The following is a 19675-nucleotide window of genomic DNA, read 5'->3' on the forward strand; positions in this document are numbered from 1 at the left end:
CAGAATAGCATATATGAAGCTTCATATATGAAGCAGTCTTTTTGTACTGTGGCACTGAGCTTTGAGAGGGCATTTCTCAAGTGAGAGGATTACTGACAAAGCCTGTTCTGCATGTCATGCCTTTCTTGCCTGAATTAGCTAAAGTGAAGTATATAAGACATCAGAAGATGGTGAAATCAAGTGGTGACAGCCACTGAAGTGTTTTTATTCCCTGCTAAATAATTCTCCCCTGTCCAGCTTAGAGTGGCATTTTATTCCTTAATCACTGATAGGATTTTCAGACTAATGTCTAATTCTTCAGAAATTTCCTTTCCAGTTTTACTTGTGAACCAAAAGCAAAGAAATAAACACACACAACGACCCAAGACAGTAATAGAAAAGTTAAATGAATATGACTGCTTTAAAGTTGGCACTGTTAGATATCATAAAAAGTAGGTATTGAAATAAATTTGCAGTTTAATTTTTTTTGCTTCACAGTTTAGCATGTTTTCATGTAAAGGAGCACTTAAGGAAATTTGACAGTATGGTAAAGTGGAGATGTTTTGTCTTTCTTCTTTGACAGTACCAGCTGATTTGCAAATGTGTTATTCATGTACTTCATTCAACCATAATTTAGTATTCTCCTCACACTGTTCCTCCTTTGGTATTGTTCTTGAGCAACATTTTTGAAGGAAACAAACAGCAGCATGAATAGAATGGTTGCAGCTTTTCAGAAATATCACTTGAATTTACATGTCTAAAATGAAAATTATTAATTTTTCCTTATTTGACAATTCCTTTATTCCTTCTCAACAAGTCAGCCCCTTCCCTCTTCATTATGGGTACTCCAGTTCAATTATTTTATTCAAGGTTTGATTGAACTTTTGCTGGCATATTAGAGGCAGCCAAATGTGTACTTACCCTCTAAATTCTTATTATTATTAAATTCTGGTTGGTTCACAGACATCACGAAAACAGGTATGCCGAAGTGCAGGCATAGGCAAACTTGGCCCTCCAGATGTTTTGGGACTACAACTCCCATCATCCCTAGCTAACAGGACCAGTGGTCAGGGATGATGGGAGTTGTAGTCCCAAAACATCTGGAGGGCCGAGTTTGCCTATGCCTGCTGTAGTGGGAAACCATGTTTATATCCCTGTGCAGGCATGAAAATCTCTGGGTATCCTCCATGTTGAGGTGGTATACCTCTGTTCCTGGCTTTCTTGCCCTGCTTGTTGGTATTTTGGAGGCATTTAGCTGGTCAGTATGGGAAGCATGATGCTGGACTAGATTAATCTTCTCTCTGATCCACTGGGACTATACAGTCATACCTCATGATGCGTCAGCTTCAGGTTACTTGTTTTCGTGTTGCGTCCCGCGGCAACCTGGAAGTGCCGGAATGGGTTACTTCTGAGTTTCACCGCTTGCGCATGCTCAGAAGTGCTAAATCGTGCCATGCACGTGCGCAGACATGGCACTTCAGCTTGCGTCAGTTCTATGTTATGGACGGGTCTCCAGAACGGATCCCGTCCATAACATGAGGTTCCACTGTATTACATGTTAAAATTTGTAGCATTGCCATTTCACTTGGCTCCATTCACCCTCTACCACAAGCACACTGAGGGCATTTGATTTGACAGAGATGCTGTCAAGTTTTGTGCTCTGTGCTACCCTATGTCATTTGGAAAAATCCTGATTGTATAGATTAGGAAAAAAATCCTGATTGCATAGATTAGAAGTATTTGCATGAGGAATTAAGAATGTAAGCCTCAAATATATATCAGTGCATTCATATTCCATTTGTTTCTGATTCCTATTCTTATAATATTCAGTTTTAAAAATAGAATATAATTTCTTAAGGAATATTGTAAGTTGCTTGCCCTCCCCCCTTTTTTGAAAGCAGGCGTAGCTCACTTTGCTGAGTAAAATTTTCTCGGAACGGCCTTAGTGTGTTATAGCTGTTCATTAACTTGTTTGTTGTTCTGAGCTGTCAGTCATAATGGCAGTTTTGCACTCCAGTTCTTTGACGTGGGACTGCTTCTGCAAGTCAGTCATACCTCTAAATATGTCTGGTGGAAAAGGTTATTACATTCATTTACTACCACTTGGGAAGAGAGTGGTGGCTGCTTCTGAGCTATTGCAGACCCCCCTCCCCCAGAAAGCTGGCAGTTCTTGATCTGTCGATGGTTATTCTTTTTCTTCTTGAGATGAGATCTATGCATTTCTCCTCATTACTATCTTCTGTAGTGGTTTTGTGTTGTTAAACATGCAAGATTTAGAACAGTATCGCTAACATTTGCTTTGGCAGCTTCAGTCAGATTGTAGTTTGCCTCTCTGAATTGTCCTCTGACTGTGCTGCAGTAAAAGCAAGGACAAAAACATCTTACCATATGTGAATAATAATGCTGAATGTGATTTTGGGCAAGGAAAATTGGTTATAGATCTACAGCACTTAAATTATTTTTGTGTGTTGTTATGGTTTATATAAATCTAACTCTGCCATGCAGCAAGGAGAAGTGACTTGCTTATGACCTCACCAAGACAGAGGGTGCTTTGTGTTGTCACTCACACTTCCAGAGTTGTGTCTTGTAAAAGTTACTGAAATGTTGTTTTTAGTTAAGTGCTTCATTGGGGCACAAGACACTTCACAAGCATAACACATTCATGCCAGTAACACCCAATGAACAACGGTATGTTCTTTCCTACAACACACATTATATTGTACTGTATATCTATCCAGGCAACTAAACTTGGATCCAGTTCACCGTTTCAAGTACATTGATCTTATCTTCAACTTTATTGCTAATGCAGCTTGAATAGCAAACAGCTAGCAAATGTAAAAGATCAAATACGTAGCTGTAGGAGGAGGATTAAAGGAAGGTTGAATCTAACGTAAAGAGAGTGTATGGTTGAGGTGAAGCAAAGATAGATAGATAGATAGATAGATAGATAGATAGATAAATAAATAAATGTCAGGCCTTCCAGGCTGCAATTCAGAATGTCAGGCAACAAGCCCAGAGGAGAGACTTCCTTTTCTGAGGGAATTGAGTTTAAGCAGGAGTCTACATAAGAACAACCTATAAATGCATAATAGCAGACAACAAAGCCTGATCATTCTAAATGCAGAGACTAAGGGGCAGTGTAACAAATAACACAATGCCCAGTTGGGACAAAATAGGGTGTGGACCCCACAATATGCTTTGAGCCACCCAATATAATTCCCAAACTTCCAGGAGTTGTGTCTACCACATATCATAGTATTGCATGAAGTCCAACACTGAGACCAAGATGCTTTCAAGCATGGCATCCCCATGTGAATACTCAATATATGTAGAAATGAATAAAGGACTGGGGAAGTGTGTCCCATTATAAGCTTTGGATCACTCTAAATTGTGCATCCACTATATATTGGTTGGAGGGTTTGTGAGTATTTAAGGTTGTGCTTGATGGTAGTAGCTTTAGTGCAGTTGCACTGAGAAGTGCGAGCTGTTGCACACGTCTTCCTGAAAATACGGGTTTGTTTGCCACTGATATACGATGTAAATTCCGAAGCTATGGAAACAAGGCATTAAGTTCTGAGAATGCTGAGGAAGGATCAAATGCTTGCTTGGATGCCTGATTGGAAGAGTAACATGTAATAACAGATACGTTCAGTTACTTCACTGAGAGCCCATTTTTAACAACTGAAATCTATAATTAGAATTTCTATAAATACCATTAATATGTGCTTGTATGGGATGTTGATTGGGATGTTTAGAACACGGACATCAAAATTTACAAAGAACACCCCATTAGTGTGTTAATTAACAGAAGGGATAAATATGCCTTCAACCCTAGTTACTAACAGGTTCTCATATTTCTGTTGCAGAGTCGGGTGTGCACATCTGATTACCTTTTAACAAAAAATAACTTCTAGCACTTTGCAAAGCATTTAAGTTCCATTACGCATACGGAAATCTTGACAAAAGAAAAATGATCAAGGGGCTATGGATTAAATAATGATTATACTCAAGAGTCCCTTAGGCACTTTTTTTCCCTTTTGGGGATCTAAGCATGTCAGTTGTTGGCATCTGTCTGTCTCAGGATACAATAGAGGAATGTGCCATTGCGAGTGAAGTCAAACTGTTGGAGAATTACAGTGCCGGCTATGGCTGTAGATACTGATACAGGAGAGACATGTTTTGTTGCAGCTGGTGCAGATGAAGGTGTCCGGTTGTGCTGCTGCACCATGGCATTTCTTTTCTCTGAGCTGCTCATGTATTTGTGAGGGAAACGGAAGCTTTGTATCCTGCATGAGAAAAAGCAGTCCTATGTGATGTTCAGTTTTGAGCAGAAAAGTGGTGAACAGGGAAAGGCTTATGCACCCTTCCCTTTTCCTGTTCTCAGCATGCCATTTTCAGAGCTTGGCAGAGGTTTTCAACCTTTTTGAGTCCAGGTCTTCCTTAAGCAACTACATTCTTTTGGCAGCACCCCTGTGGGGCTCATTCAGGAGCCCTGTTATGTCCCCCCCTTGTCTGCAGAGCTAGCAGCCTCTCACCCTTTTTCAAACACCCTCCCTTGAGGAGTTCCCTCAGCCTCCTCTCCTTGGGAGTCCTCCGGGCAGCTGCTGCTACCATCCCTGGTCTCTGAGCTGCCATTCCCCCCAGCCCCAAAGAGAGGTACCTCCCAGGCACTATTTGCCTGTGGAGCTTATAGCCAGGGGTGCTGCAATAAACAGCAGTGCAAGCCTTTGGGAGGCAGAGACGCAAGAGGGCATCAGAGGAGGGAGGGAAAAGAAGAGGGGCAGAGGCCCATGTTGATCATGGCACCCCTCACCACCATTTAAGGCAGGCTTCCTCAAACTCTGCCTTCCAGATGTTTTTAGCCTATAGCTCCCATGATCCCTAGCTAGCAGGACCAGTGGTCAGGGATGATGCAAAGTGTAGTCTCAAAACATCTGGAAGGCAGAGTTTGAGGAAGCCTGATTTAAGGTACCCCAGGGTGTCACTGCACACTGGTTGAAAACCACTGGAGTATGGTATTGTGTTCTTAGTAGTTTCAGCAACCAAGTATTTCCTAGCTTATTGGACTTTTTCTCTCTTTTTGCAGCTCCTGTTATCAACAGATTCAACAGAAGAGTATCAGGTAAGATTTTCCATATTTTAACGCAACTCAAAACAATTGTCAATTGTTTTAAAAAACAGCTCAGTGTGCATATATGTTTATATTGTGTTGGCAAATTCTGTGGGCATGCTTTGAGAGCAGTGATGTCTTTATATGCCATCCTAAAAAGGTAATATTTTTAATAGTTTGGTCTTAATGTCTTACAATCTTACTGCAGCAACCATATGTGTAGTGCTGTATTGTTGCTCTCTATTTTTATACCCTACCAATATTGTATTTTACACTATTTATCCAAGTAATTAAGGGTTTTTATACTGAATGTTTCTCATTCAAACCAGGCAAAATTTATGAGAGTGCTGTCCAGGACAGGTTTTTTTTTTTTTTAAACTGAAAGAATTAAACAGCACCTTTTAGAATACACAACATGTTCTCCATCACTAAGCTGTACCCTCCTCCCTCTTTAATAGGCAGCTTTAACTATTGTAAAAATTAGGGGGGAAAAGTTGCCAGCTTAAGGGCAGCATATGCATGTACCATCTTTCTATAAAAACTCAAATTCTCTGTTCTGGATGCTTAGCTTACAGTTTTAATAGGAACTGGTATCATGTGGCATGGAGGGAGAATAAGGAAAAGGGCCAATTAGAATATGAGCTCCTAGTAAAAATGTTAAATGTTCTGTGAGTGCAGATAGCAGGGCAGATGAACTTTGGAGTGCTTGCGACTTGGAGGTTTTGATCAGGGAGTCTGTTAGTTGGCTTTTATACTTTGTTTTTTAATTTAAAAAATCAATTCAAAATAGAATTAAAAGTAGCATATTTTTTGCAATATGTCACTGAGCTCTTGGAGGGGGATATTTAATGTTATGAAGCAGCGGAGTGGCCTTGAGAGGGCTGAGTTGAATGGCTGTATGGACTAGCAGACATAGAAACTAGCATCTTATAATGCAGCTGAGAAATTGCTTGCTGCCTAGCTTCCTTCAGTATAGCTCAGTGAGGGCTGTTGAATCCATGATGGAATGCCAGCAAAATAGGCTTGTATCTACCTAATTATCTAAAAATAAATAAATTGTGCTATCTTTCAGGGCAGAATTCTACTGAAGCACTTTACATACATAAATGAAATGCAAAAACCAAAAAGGCCCAATCCAATAGATATGAACTGTTCAAAGGGCAGTCTAAAATTATGTCATGGAGCAACACTCATATAACACCAATTCAGTTGGTTATTGGTCATTTATTCTGAATGTCTTATATGTGCTCTAGAAAAGTGTTTGGAAGCCATATCCAGACTACTTCATGGTGTATAGCAGGGACATCCAACTCCCAAGAGAGTATGTACTATATGGACTTCCTTCACTGTAGAAATGTGCTTGTCTCCCCTAGCTGGTGGCTTTTCAATGCCTATTGCTTTTCTTTGGGTTTGGGGGAGTTAAATATTATCTGGAGACCAACAGTATGTATGCTGTTGCTGCCTGCACTAATGTTCACCATCATATGGAGCAAAGAACAGGTGATGCTTGCTGTTATAGTGTCCTTCTGCCTTCGTGTCTTTGCTGGCTCTCTCCCCACCCCCAAAGTGGCCATGCGTTTATGGGGAGGGGGACTGTTTACAGTGATGTGTGCAATCAGGGCTCTAAACTATATCGGGAGAGTACTTGTGTAGAGCAAGTTCCCTGTTTCAGACCTTCCGTCCCAAAGCATAGAAGACACAGTCAGCAGGGGACATGCAGTAAGGCAGCTCTGCTGTTCCCAATATGGTGTATGTATGTCTGTACAGGGATTTAGTGCAGTTAAGAGCATGTAGTTAACATTTAACATGCAGAATGGAAACCCTTATTTGTATAAGCATCCTGGATTGGCTTTTCACAAGCCTGTCTCTTAGGATCTAAGCTGCAGTGAGTGGATGGTCTTGGTTTCATGGGATTATTATGTTCATGTTCCAAAATAAACCACACTCTGCAGCCTTGAATTTCTTTTACTACAGCTGTTGTTTGTATTGCTGTAAGTGATAAAACTTTTACACCAAGTTTTATGGGGCAAAACCTGTCCTCTAAACTATTTTAATCTCTTATCTGTGATAGCGTATGTGAGTGTTTGGAATGTTTTTAACTGTTAGAGTCACAGTGGCCTAGCAAAACATAAATTTGCTTAGAATACTCAGTTATATTGAACATTTAAAATCTAGGAATCTTCAGAAATGCAGTTGATGAATATTATTTGAATAGAAAGATTTGAACACATAAGTTAAACAGAATGGTTGACTCTGATCCTGTTCCCGGGCATGCTTCCCCTTCCCCAAGCAAGGAGTTCTGATGTAGGAACATTCAACATACAGTTCTTTAGATACCATCTATGCCACAGATTCTTTAGAAGGTGCAGGAAACCTCTATTTTACTCACATTTCCAGAGGCAGTGGACTGTAGTTATTGGCCTCATTATGTTTCTCACAAGAGAGAAAGTAAGTAAATGTTCATATTTGACTGCCCTAAACAATTTTGAAAAAGTATTTGGAAAATTGACAAATAAATTGAGACCTGCATGCAGACAAATTAAAAAAGACAAATTCACTGCAGAATGAGTTGACTTTATAGATTTGATGAGTATAGCTGAACAATGTAATCTTCTGTCACCAACTCTTTGTATTGTATGGTTGACATAACTTTGCTAACCCTCTCTTCTTTGGTGAACTAGGCTCACCTGTGGAAAAAATAACACCTCTTATACCACTAGGTGATGCTATAGATATATAAATATTCCAAAGTTAAAGTTTAATTATATTTATTACTTCAGTCAATCTCAAAGCATTATTTAAGATTTTACAGTATCTTCTGGTTTTGTTTAACTTTTTATGTATATCATGATGTAACCTTATATTAGTTATAGTTGGATTAGTTTGCCATATTTCTTTATGATTTTGTATGTTACATTGTTAAAGCGCTGGAGAATCACAGCACCTGTTATGGTTGCAGACACCAGTAACTCTTAACTGTTGTTTCCCATGTTGCTATTGCTGCATTAGCAGCACTCAAGTGACCTCTCTGGGGCACAAGCCTGGGCAGTGTGTATGGAGGTCCTGGGCTGCCCAGACAACAAGATCCGCCCCCCTTGGCCTTACTACTGTGTTCCAGAGGAAAGCAGAGCAATACATCTGGCACCAGCTTGGCTGCAGGAGTTGCCAGAAGGTGGTGTATGAGATCCCACCCACCTACCCTCCCTAGGGACTCCACTTCAGATTTGTTTAGGTTTTGCTCCTTAGCCTCCCCCCCCCCCCCCGCCAAAGATGTCCTGAATGGCAGTGGGTATGGATTTTTCCTCAGAGTTTACTTCTGAAGACTTTCTTGTGAATGAGTATAGCCACAAGGCAGTGGAGTCTTAAGTTTTCCTTCTCCCAGAAGAGCTACCTTCCCAGGTTATGAGTCCTGTCTGCCCCTCATTTCCCTCTACAGCATGTGCAGTAACTGCCTTCTTGACCGTTGGACCCACTATTGGTCTTATCCACTCAATCTGCCAGAGTCTGTCTTCGCATCCCTAACTCACTGAGGGTTTGAGACCCATTGGCTACCCTCACCTGGTTTAGCCAGCCATCAAAGCCGTTTCACGAGGTGTGGCTGCTGTCGTATGCTGGCAGCTTTTAGGAGCCACAGGTGAGATTGGAGTGCAGGGTGGAGACCAAAGATGGGCAAACAACCCCAGAAGGAGCACAATGTGTCCCTCACCAGAGGTACTACCCCTCCTTTAACACCCCATACACCCTTATAGTATTAGTAATACTTAGCATTTGCATAAGACTTTTGAGAGTTCAAAGCACTTCATGTACACTTTAGAATAACCCTGTAAGGTAGTTCAATATTAACATGCAGAAATCACAGTCAGCATTATTCTTCACACATGGTAAGATTTTTTTGTCCTTGCTCTTGGACTATCAAGCTCTTACTGAGGCGTGGTGCTAGGATAATTCAGAGAGAACAATTTGACTGACGCTGCCAAAGTTCAATATTTTGTCCCCAAATTGTAATTGTAAGGGCTGGCAGTGATTTGCCTAATAAGGCCACTGTCACTTAATGGCTGTATACGCTGTTAAGTTCGTGAGAAACAGTTTTTGCTATCAAGCCTGCTTGGGCATACCCCTAAACCAGCTTCCCCCAACCTGGTGCCTGCTACCAGACACCAGAAGACTACTGTAAACAATTACAAGCTGCTGGGAACAAGTGCTTGAAAAGGGCATTCTGTTTTCCCCAGGCAAATTCTGGGTTCCTCTTTCTAAAGGGCATGAAACCCTTTTTAGAAAAGTATGTAAACAACATTGGCAGATATTTTAATAAAATCTGGGTTCAGAATCGGGCTTTTAGCCTGAAGTAACTCCAGCTAAGTACTGCATTCCAGTTCAGCAGTAGGAGAAAGCTAATGCTCCTGCCTCTTTCTCTTTAAAACAACACTTCTCCTACATTTTATAACAGGATCAATTCTCTGTGCCTCCAGGTCAGTAAGTGCCAGCAAACAACAGGGAACTGTAGCATGCATCAGAAATGGGTAATTACATCTCTGCCTAGTAACAAATGAAGGCATATTCTACATATGTAGCTGAAAGAGTTGAAAAAATTCTGAGTTGTAAGAATGGGCTTGTATCATGCCATATGGGGAAGGTCACTTTTTACTTATGTAAAATAATAATAATAATAATAATAATAATAATAATAATAATATATAGTAATAGCATAGAAGATAATGATTAGGCTAGCATCCCTCCTCCAAATATGCTAGGTTTTTATTTGCAGGGACTGTTCTGCATGGGAAAACATTCAGCACTGTCATTCTCCCATCTGCCATCTGAATTGGTACTATTATGGGTCAACTTACTCTGCTGCATGTGTAGATGAGGCCTTATTAACATTTAAGCTGAGAAATGAGGGTCCAGTAGACAGTCTGCAAAATGGCACAAGTATGGGGGAGGGGGCAGAACAGGTTTCAGATACAGGATATTAAGCATACACATACTTCAGATTGAACTGGTTGCTTGCTTTGCAAGTTTTCATTTCCCAAATGGAACTGGAACATTTTATGAAAGTGTCAAGTAGCTATGTCAAAGCTAGGTCAGGGTCATTACATGACCAATACTGGTACTATCCTGGTTGAATTGGCTTCTCTTTTCAGCCTTGAAAGTTCATTTTGTGACACCATCAAGACAAGTTGCATCATCATCATCATCATCATCATCATCATCATAATTTTTTACTTATACCCCGCCCTCCCCAGCCAAGACCGGGCTCAGGGCGGCTAACACTCGATATAAAAACAATTGATTAAAATACAACTTAAAAACAAGATTAAAATACAACATTAAAATACACCCTCATTTCAATGGAAACTCAAATCAAAAACTTTTGGGGGGATGAAAACGTCAAGTCTTCACCAAGACTAATTATCCAGACTGGTCCTACATGGGCCAGAAAAAAGCCTGGGAAGTCCCCAAATAGGAGTTCCATCACAGAAGGAGAAAGGAAAAAAGAAAGAGGGGGAGGGAATCAAATATTGTTTTTATATATCTATTCAACATGACAGTGGTTTAAACAGAACTAGTGTAGCATTATAATGAGTTTGGCACCAGAATGTGAACTCTTTTTATGTTGTATGCTTTCATAAGGTAAACGCTCTCCATCCTTGCTGTATTTGCATGTCTTGTATATAGCATAATTATCAGACAATCTTTTAGGCTGGGTAGGCTGCCAGCAGTCACGAAGGCACAGCGCCTTTTCTTCTTCTTGCAATGCTTAGAAATTTTCAGAAACCTCCCTCAGTTTTTTGTGCGTGTCTCCCTGCTGTGTAAGAAGACCTCAGCTGTCAAGTTAATTGCTTTCTGGGATTTGAACGCCTAATTTGGCTGCCTTTCGTCAATAGTGTTTAGGATTAGGATCGTTTCACTTTCTTACAAAGATGCTTGCCTTTTGTTAAACATGCAGTAAAAAATCATGTTATCTTTTAATCTGTGTCTTCTAAAAACATGACCCCCCCCCCCCCCGCACAGTAAAGGTAAAATAGGGCACAACTCAAGGAAGATAAATTGATTTAATGTATTCCTCTTTGGTACTTAAATTGACTTCTTTTAAAAGAGATTTCCATCTTTGCAGTCTGTTTCAGGTAAACTTTGCAGTTCTGTGTTTGCAAAGATGCAATAATACTGTACAGCAATAGCAATACCTGTGGCTACATACCTCCACAATTTGTATTTCCTTATTTAAGCTAACAATAAATAGAATAAATAAATAGAATGAAGGGTAACTTATTGTAGTTGAGAAAATCTGCAGGGTTGTCTTGGACAGGGTGGGAGGAATCAACATAGCACTAAGACTCTAGTTGCATCAGTGCAAGGATTTGCTCTTGTACAATGAAACATGCTCCCCGTCTCCTCTCCTTTCCCCCCCTGTGCGTCCCAAAAACTGTCCTAAGGGTTCCCCCAGCTCTTTGGAGCAGATTAGGGGAGAGTGCACATATACCCATTTCGCAAGGAAAATCCTTGCATTGACGAGATGCAGTAGTTGAATACTACTTGCTATGTCTGGACCAGCTAATTTTCATGTGATTTTTTACATAATTTTTTTTTTTAATTCTCTTCAGCCAAAAAAGACTTTCAGAGCAGCATGAAAGTCACAAAAAATACAATCCCTGCCCTCAGGCTGACAATCTAGAAAGACAGGACACAAATGGAAAATTGAAAAGTCGACACAACAAGACTATTCATCGTACGGGAGTAGCTGCAGCCTCCTGATAATTTTCATTGAAATTTTCTGAACAATTTCCAACTGTACAATATATTTTTTAGATGTGGGGCAGAAATGTCACAGTATTCTAAGTGTGGTCACACTGTATTTGCATAAATCTGGTGGAGATGAGACATTGCACTACTAGTTCTTGTGAATATCTATGTAGCTTTTACTTTTCCCATTTTCCTGCTAAAAATTGATGTTAACTACTTCATTGCCCCAAACTATCACACTTACTTATGGTGAAGTCTATTTTCAGATGCACACTATTTTTAAAATAGTTCAAGGGAACAGAGTGTTTTCAAACCTGATTGTATGCATTGCTGGAACAAAGATGAATTGAGAAACACTAAATTGGGACAAAATTGAATTAAACAAGGTGTGCTGGTGTCATAAAAGTAGGGAGTTAAGTTGAGCCAGAATTTCCGCCTAGACTAAATCTATATTTTAGGCTAATTGAAGAATCCTGCCATTGTTTGTGTTCAGTACTGACCTAAGTCAGAATGAACGTTACGCATATGAAACCAGTACTTTGGGGGGGAGTCAGTACATTGTGGATTTCTTCAGTCTTCTATGCTGTCTTTAGTCTAAGATAATCTTTAAAGCTGTTAAAATTGCTATTGAGACCATTTTTGTTCAAACCTTTGATCCAAAGGACAACTTACCGTAAATGTTTATGCTCAACAGTGAATTTCCTTGCATATGCAGGCAGCGTCTCTGCGGCTCTCCTGTTGCACATGCCCCAAATACTGTTAGTAGTAACATAGCATATTTAAGTACCTGTCATACTGACATATTAAGTGTATTATATAGTTCAATATGCCGGGACGCGGGTGGCGCTGTGGTTTAAAGCCTCAGCGCCTAGGACTTGCCGATCGAAAGGTCGGCGGTTCGAATCCCCGCGGCGGGGTGCGCTCCCGTTGTTCGGTCCCAGCGCCTGCCAACCTAGCAGTTCGAAAGCACCCTCGTGTGCAAGTAGATAAATAGGGACCGCTTACTAGCGGGAAGGTAAACGGCGTTCCGTGTGCTGCGCTGGCTCGCCAGATGCAGCTTGTCACGCTGGCCACGTGACCCGGAAGTGTCTCCGGACAGCGCTGGCTCCCGGCCTCTAGAGTGAGATGAGCGCACAACCCTAGAGTCTGTCAAGACTGGCCCGTACGGGCAGGGGTACCTTTACCTTTACCTTTTTATAGTTCAATATGTTTTACTTATTGATGAAAAGTGATTATATTTTTCATCTGTTTAGTGATGTTAATACATTTATCTACTTTATCTAACCCACTTTACTAGAATGTGAAACAAAATTTTTATAATCTCTGGAAATTACAAATCTATCCATAAACATTATTTGAAATTACTAAAATCAAGATAAAAGTATGAAATTCACATAATTAAAACAAAACATCCTTTATAATAAGTAATAACTAATAAATCATCTACTTCCTTGAATAACTTTTCCATCATTTTCATTTTGGCAAACCTAAAATTTAAATTTCCAAAGATTTTCCAAGCTTACTTTTTCCTCAGCGTGCGAAATGCCCTGTGGTAGATCTTGAAATCATTTACCACTGAGAGGGGAGAACCTTTGGTCTGTGGGAGGGGGGGGGGTCCATAGCAGAATTTCATCTGGCTAACCATGTTTAGTGCATATACCAGTCTTCCTAACAAAAAAACACTGCATGGGACCATAGTGCTGGGAGCTGCCTGAAAGCACCTAACAGCACATGCTCCCCTTGATCTAGCCCAGGGGTCAGCAAACTTTTTCAGCAGGGGGCTGGTCCACTGTCCCTCAGACCTTGTGGGAGGCCAGACTGTATTTTGAAAAATAAATAAATAAAACGAACGAATTCCTATGCCCCACAAATCACCCAGAGATGCGTTTTAAATAAAAGGACACATTCTAGTCATGTACAACACACTGATTCCCAGACTGTCCGTGGGCTGGATTGAGAAGGCGATTGGGCCAGATTCGGCCCCCGGGCCTTAGTTTGCCTACCTATGGTCTAGCCTTTCCCTTGGGACTTGATTGACTTTCCTCTGTAGCCAGTGGCCCTTCGTAGCAAAGAGCCAACCCATCCATGCTTAACCAGTTTCAGTTTTCTAATGGTACGTCCACCCAATGCAGTCAGGATAAGAGTGTAACTGAGCCTTCTTAAGGTAATTGCTGTTTGTAGAAATAGTTTTTCTAGACCTTTCAGCAAATATTTTGTTGAAGGCCACCAGGGTGCAGCTTTTGCCACAAATGTTGAATAATCCTCCATTCTTGAAATTTTAACAAAAAGCTGAGGATCTTTACACATTGCTCCGTAGTCCAGATCTGTTGCATATGTTGCAATGGGCACAGGTCACAAAGAGTTCTTTCTTCATCTGCATTATATATCTGAAGCAACAGGTTTTGAGCCCATTGCTTTGTAGTGTGCGTAGTTCCCCATCTACTCTGCTACACACAGAGGTTGCGTGTGTTTTGTTTAGGCCTGCTGGTCTCAAGGCAGTGCAGAGACTGCCCATGCTGTGCAGCAGACGCCCACCGTTTCAAACTTACGTATTTCATCTTTCCACTGACTTGTAAAGAAATAAAGGAAGCAGCCATAATTATCGAAAAGGGTTATATTCTCTGCCCCTCACACCAAAGGATGCAAGGCTCTTCACAGTTCTCCATATGCTACTTTTGTATCCTTACCATGATATTGTAAGTGAATTGTAGTAGTAGCATAAAGGGAAAATAGCTCCTGTTTTTGTATAGAAAGAATAGACTTGTCAGTATCTTAGACAACTGTGTTAGAATGCATAGTACATACAGTCTTGTAAGAGAACGGATTTTAGGCTTAGGATCCAATAAACATAGTTTTATTATAGCAAGCTTACAAAAATCAGTCTAGTGGGTTAGTAGACTAAAAACTGTCAAATGGTACTTGGGTATTTTCTTCATGAAGGAAGGGTTGAAGCCATTAATAATTGCCCTGCAAAATTTCTTAGTTACATAGCTACACGATGAAGAGAACTTGCTTCCGGCATTTCTTGAACAAAAGGTTAATTGTGCATTTTAAATGAAGTGGACTGAGACGTGACATTTCCCCTGTGTTTGCTCAGGTATGATGGCCTTATTGTTCAACTTGAACTTCTAGAGAGCACATGTGGTCTTTCTTTATAGCATTAGGACACTTCATCAAGTGCTAATGTCTTTTGAAGTGAAGCATTAACTACATAGATCAAAAAGTTGGTCTTGGTAGAGTGGGCAGCTTTGAACAACACTTGATGTTGAATATTATGGCTGTATTTTGCTGAACACTCCAGACTCTGTCAACATCTGCATTCCGGCCTGGCCAGTGGGATGCTTAAGCAAAAGATGGCTTGATGAAAGTCTTGTCTGGAAGAAAACATAATTATGCCAGCCACTGTTGTGTGCTCCTTGATTGGCCAACTCTAGCAGTGTATTTTTTGGCAAAATGTGATGATCAAGGAGCATTGTATAATTGCATATAGTATTGTATTTTATTACCTTTGAAATCTGGCTTAAACTATGCAAGGAACTTCAGGGGCTTGTTAAAGTTAGTTTCAAAATGTAGATGAGTTTCAATAAGGCCCCCCCCCCCCCCGGATTTAAGCTACAGGAGAATACCCGTGTACATAGCCTTCCCCCTCACCCCCCCCTTCATACTATCCTCCTTATATAGGACCTACTGGAATAAAGCTGCTTCATTGGGTCATCTGAGGGGAAGCAGAGACGATGCACAGGCAAATTCACCCTGGCCCAAACCAAACCATGTCTTAGCTTGCAGCAGGAGAGCTAGGGGAAGAGCACAGCGGCTGCAATCTCTTCACTGGGATTCATTATGTATGTATGCTAAGTCATGGTTTAGCTTAGTATTATACACAGATCAGCTCACAGTATGCACAGGTACTCCACTCACCATAAGAGTAGTTCTTGAATTATGGGGAGACCCGGATGTTTCTCCATCTACCTCTTCTTAATACGGTTCTTTGTCTTTACTTAAGTGGATGGCTTTCCTCCTTCATTGCTGTTCTGTGATGCTGCTTTGTCATTGGTTGTTTTGTAGTTATTTCTGATTTATTGTACTACTTTTATAATCTGCCCTTGGACCCATGTGGTGTAGGGTGGGGTAGAAGTACAAATAATATACAGTAGTATATATTGTAGTTTCTTCTTCAGACAGTCAGTGGTGTCCTGTATATAAGTTGGAGTGTTCATGATATTTTGTCTGAGAATAGAGTTCATAATTAGGCTCCCTGACACTGCTGATGCCTGAAGCTGCAGTGTACCCTGGGTTGCCTCATGTGTTTATTTGGGGGAGCAGATAGAATGTGCCTAGTTAGGGCTCCAGAGGTATGTCTATAGATTTGGACCTGTACATCTGTAGGAAGATCCTTCATCAAGTGTAAGAATGGTTTGTTTTGCATGTCAAATTCAAGTTTAGCTGTTCACAAATCAGAATACAGTGGTACCTCGAGTTAAGTACTTAATTCGTTCCGGAGGTCCATACTTAACCTGAAACTGTTCTTTACCTGAAGCACCACTTTAGCTAATGGGGCTTCCTGCTGCCGCCGTGCTGCTGGAGCACAATTTCTGTTCTCAACCTGAAGCAAAGTTCTTAACCTGAAGCACTATTTCTGGGTTAGTAGAGTCTGTAACCTGAAGCGTATGTAACCTGAAGCGTATGTAACCCGAGGTACCACTGTAATTTCTGCTTCACATATTGGTATACTGACATTCTTTTCCATTGTTAAGGCCAAGGTTATGTAAATGTGGATACACTCACTATACTGTAGGCAATCCTGTTGCAGCGATAAGATGACCTTTCATTCCAGAAAGGCATGTGATGAGTCAGTTGGTTTTCACATACATAAGACTGAAACAAATTTATATCTCGACTAGCAGTTGGTATGCATTCAAAGAATAAAAGCAGTGTATTATTGTACCTGTCACTGGCTTGCCAGGGCTGCTCTAAATGTCATGGTAACCTAAGCAAAGATTTATGACAGTTACGGAGGAACAAACAAAAGCATTTCAGTTTTTAGTATGTAGATCATGTATATAACCATGCAGAGGTTAATAATAATTAAAGAGAGCTCTTCCTGCTACCCAGTCACCCCAGTTGATCCGTGTTGTCCTATGCACCCATTTGGGGGGGTGGGGGTGGTTCTCCTTTTCACAATTACTTCTGTAGAGTTTAGCAGAAGTGGGCTGGGTCAGATGGTACACTGTGACCTGCTCCAGTTCGAAAGACAAATGGATGTTTAGCTGAGCTATAGCAAGTGCTTGTTTTCAGGCTGTAATAGATTAACAGCTTGGGAAGCTTCACAAAGGAACAACTCTTCCTCTGACAGTTTTAAAGCTGCATCTTGTTCTAATACCTACTTGGAAAAGTCACTGCAAAATGGGAGTGGGTAACTCTTTCAGTTGTGAGGGCCCCCATTGATAGGTTCATGGACTAAGGAGCAGCTTGAAACTTGCATATCTGCCTGCATCTAATTATGTTTTGCACAGCATTTCAATGAGCTTGGTGGGGGCCAAATGACAGCTAGTGTATACATCATACTTGTTAACCTCAAATGTGGAACTTGAGTCAGCTCTTAAAAATATTATCTTTTAAAATAATTACAATAGCTTTTAAAGTCTTTGGGTTTCTTCCCTGTCTCATCTTCTGTTCCTTTTAACTCCTAAGGAACGGCTAAGGGAGCTGGGCATGTTTAGCCTGGAGAAGAGTAGGTTAAGGGGTGATATGATAGCCATGTTCAAATATATAAAAGGATGTCACATAGAGGAGGGAGAAAGGTTGTTTTCTGCTGCTCCAGAGAAGCGGACACGGAGCAATGGATCCAAACTACAAGAAAGAAGATTCCACCTAAACATTAGGAAGAACTTCCTGACAGTAAGAGCTGTTCGAGAGTGGAATTTGCTGCCAAGGAGTGTGGTGGAGTCTCCTTCTTTGGAGGTCTTTAAGCAGAGGCTTGACAACCATATGTCAGGAGTGCTCTGATGGTGTTTCCTGCTTGGCAGGGGGTTGGACTCGATGGCCCTTGTGGTCTCTTCCAACTCTATGATTCTATGATTCCTTTGCCATTATGTTTTCAAACTAAACTCCTGTGTAGGCTTTCCCTGTTCCATAAGAATGGACCATGTACCACTGGATTTTTGTATGGCATTTTCATGTATGATATTGGTTTTGTGGTTTTATTTGCATACACTACTTGAATTTTTTTTTTAAATATTAAGCAACTTAGAAATATTAAAGAATAAATAACCATGGCAATCATGTGTTGCATCATTGTGGGGTAAAGCAGGGTTCTCCCCCACCACCCCCTGCCACAAAATCTGAAATAAATTTATTGTATTTATTTAAACCTAGAAGTGAAGAACAAATATTTTAAGCTGGCCGAACAGTACCAAATAGTAAAATACAAGTTTCCATTGGCAAGTTGTTTCTATATTGCTTGAAGATGTTGGAATAGCAGTTAGGATCTAAGACTTCAAGAAATGTTTGCCTTAAGCCAATGTGAAGGGTTTCAAAATGGAGTTGGCTGCATATTACCTGGGTTCTTGGAGCTCCAGTTAAATGCAACATCTGGCCCTCTAAAAGTGACTGATGAGATGGAGAATTGAACTTGGGAGACATCTCTTTGGAGAAACCACCACTATTGGCAACGGGTATTGATGAATAGTTGACAGAGGTTGTGAAAAGAATGGCTCATTTAAAACACATCAGAAAAGGATAAAGCATGAATGAGGTTATGCCTATAGTCAGGGATTTTTTCTAATATTTCAGTTTTTGGGTTGGAGGATTTTAAGATGGTAATACAGATTATCAGAATATGCATTTCTTGACAAGTTCTAACAAGGTGCAACTGCTGCATGCTCACTGTGGTATACAATGCACATAAGGTAATAAACCATATACACATCAGTAAACAGGCTGTTGGAGAAGAGGATGGATGAGGCTTTAAAAAAACAAAATGGCTTGACCTGCTTAACCTGACCAGCTCATTTTTTTTTCTAAAATCCAGTATAGATAATTTTTGCCTGAGGGTTTTATGACCCATATATTACACAGCTTCAGCTTGTGTCTAATTTTTATTCTGAGTTTCAAGGACCATTAACAATGAACATTGCTGCAACAAAGATAGACTTTGTTCTAGCTACCTATACAGAACAAGCTGTGTCTAAACTGCTAATGCGTTGTTTCATAAACCACTAACCAACATTCTTCTATTAATCACTTGCTCACAGCAAACCAACCCAGACGTTCAATGGCGACTGAATATATTCAGTAATTCATCAAGTTGATTTATGTGTGACCAGGCTTCCTGTCTCCTTCCGTAGTGTGGCTGGGGGAAGTCTCAATATATCCTGATGTTTTAGTGGCATCCCTTACAGGCCAGAGGGCAAATGCAGAACTGTATTTTTTGTTTGCAAGTGACTATTTTCATTGCAGATTTCATTAGTGGTGGGTTCTGATTGCAAATTGGTTTGTGTTCCCAGTACGTACCGTCATACCTTGGTTGATGAACGCCTTAGCAGTTGAATGCATGGGCTCCCAAAACGCTGCAAACCTGGAAGTAAGTGTTCCGGTTTGTGAACGTTCTTCGGAAGCTGCCCCTTAGAACATTTTGGAAATCGAACAGACTTCCGGAACGGATTCTGTTCGGCTTCCAAGGTACGACTATATTACTTTTTGCTCTTTCAATAGAATGAAATACGCATAATCTTTATAAGACTACAAGTTCGTAGAGCACGTGAAATATGCCTTCCAGGGCAGCCTCCTAAAATATAGCTCACATGTGTGATCATAATTCTTTCATGACAGAAATAATAATTTTGT

At 40.5% G+C, this 19675-nt stretch overlaps 1 protein-coding gene across 1 annotated transcript in view; it reads left to right on the forward strand.

Moving 5' to 3' along the window:
* Nucleotides 1-19675, forward strand: part of PRKAR2A (protein kinase cAMP-dependent type II regulatory subunit alpha) — an 80043-nt gene that overhangs the window by 19893 nt on the left and 40475 nt on the right. Inside the window, exon 2 of the mRNA XM_083426340.1 lies at nt 5066-5101. Coding sequence (XP_083282466.1) covers nt 5066-5101 — 36 coding nt within the window. The remainder of the gene's footprint in view (nt 1-5065; nt 5102-19675) is intronic.

Source organism: Podarcis tiliguerta (genome assembly GCF_965153285.1).
Source record: "Podarcis tiliguerta genome assembly, chromosome: 2".
Lineage (NCBI taxonomy): Eukaryota > Metazoa > Chordata > Lepidosauria > Squamata > Lacertidae > Podarcis > Podarcis tiliguerta.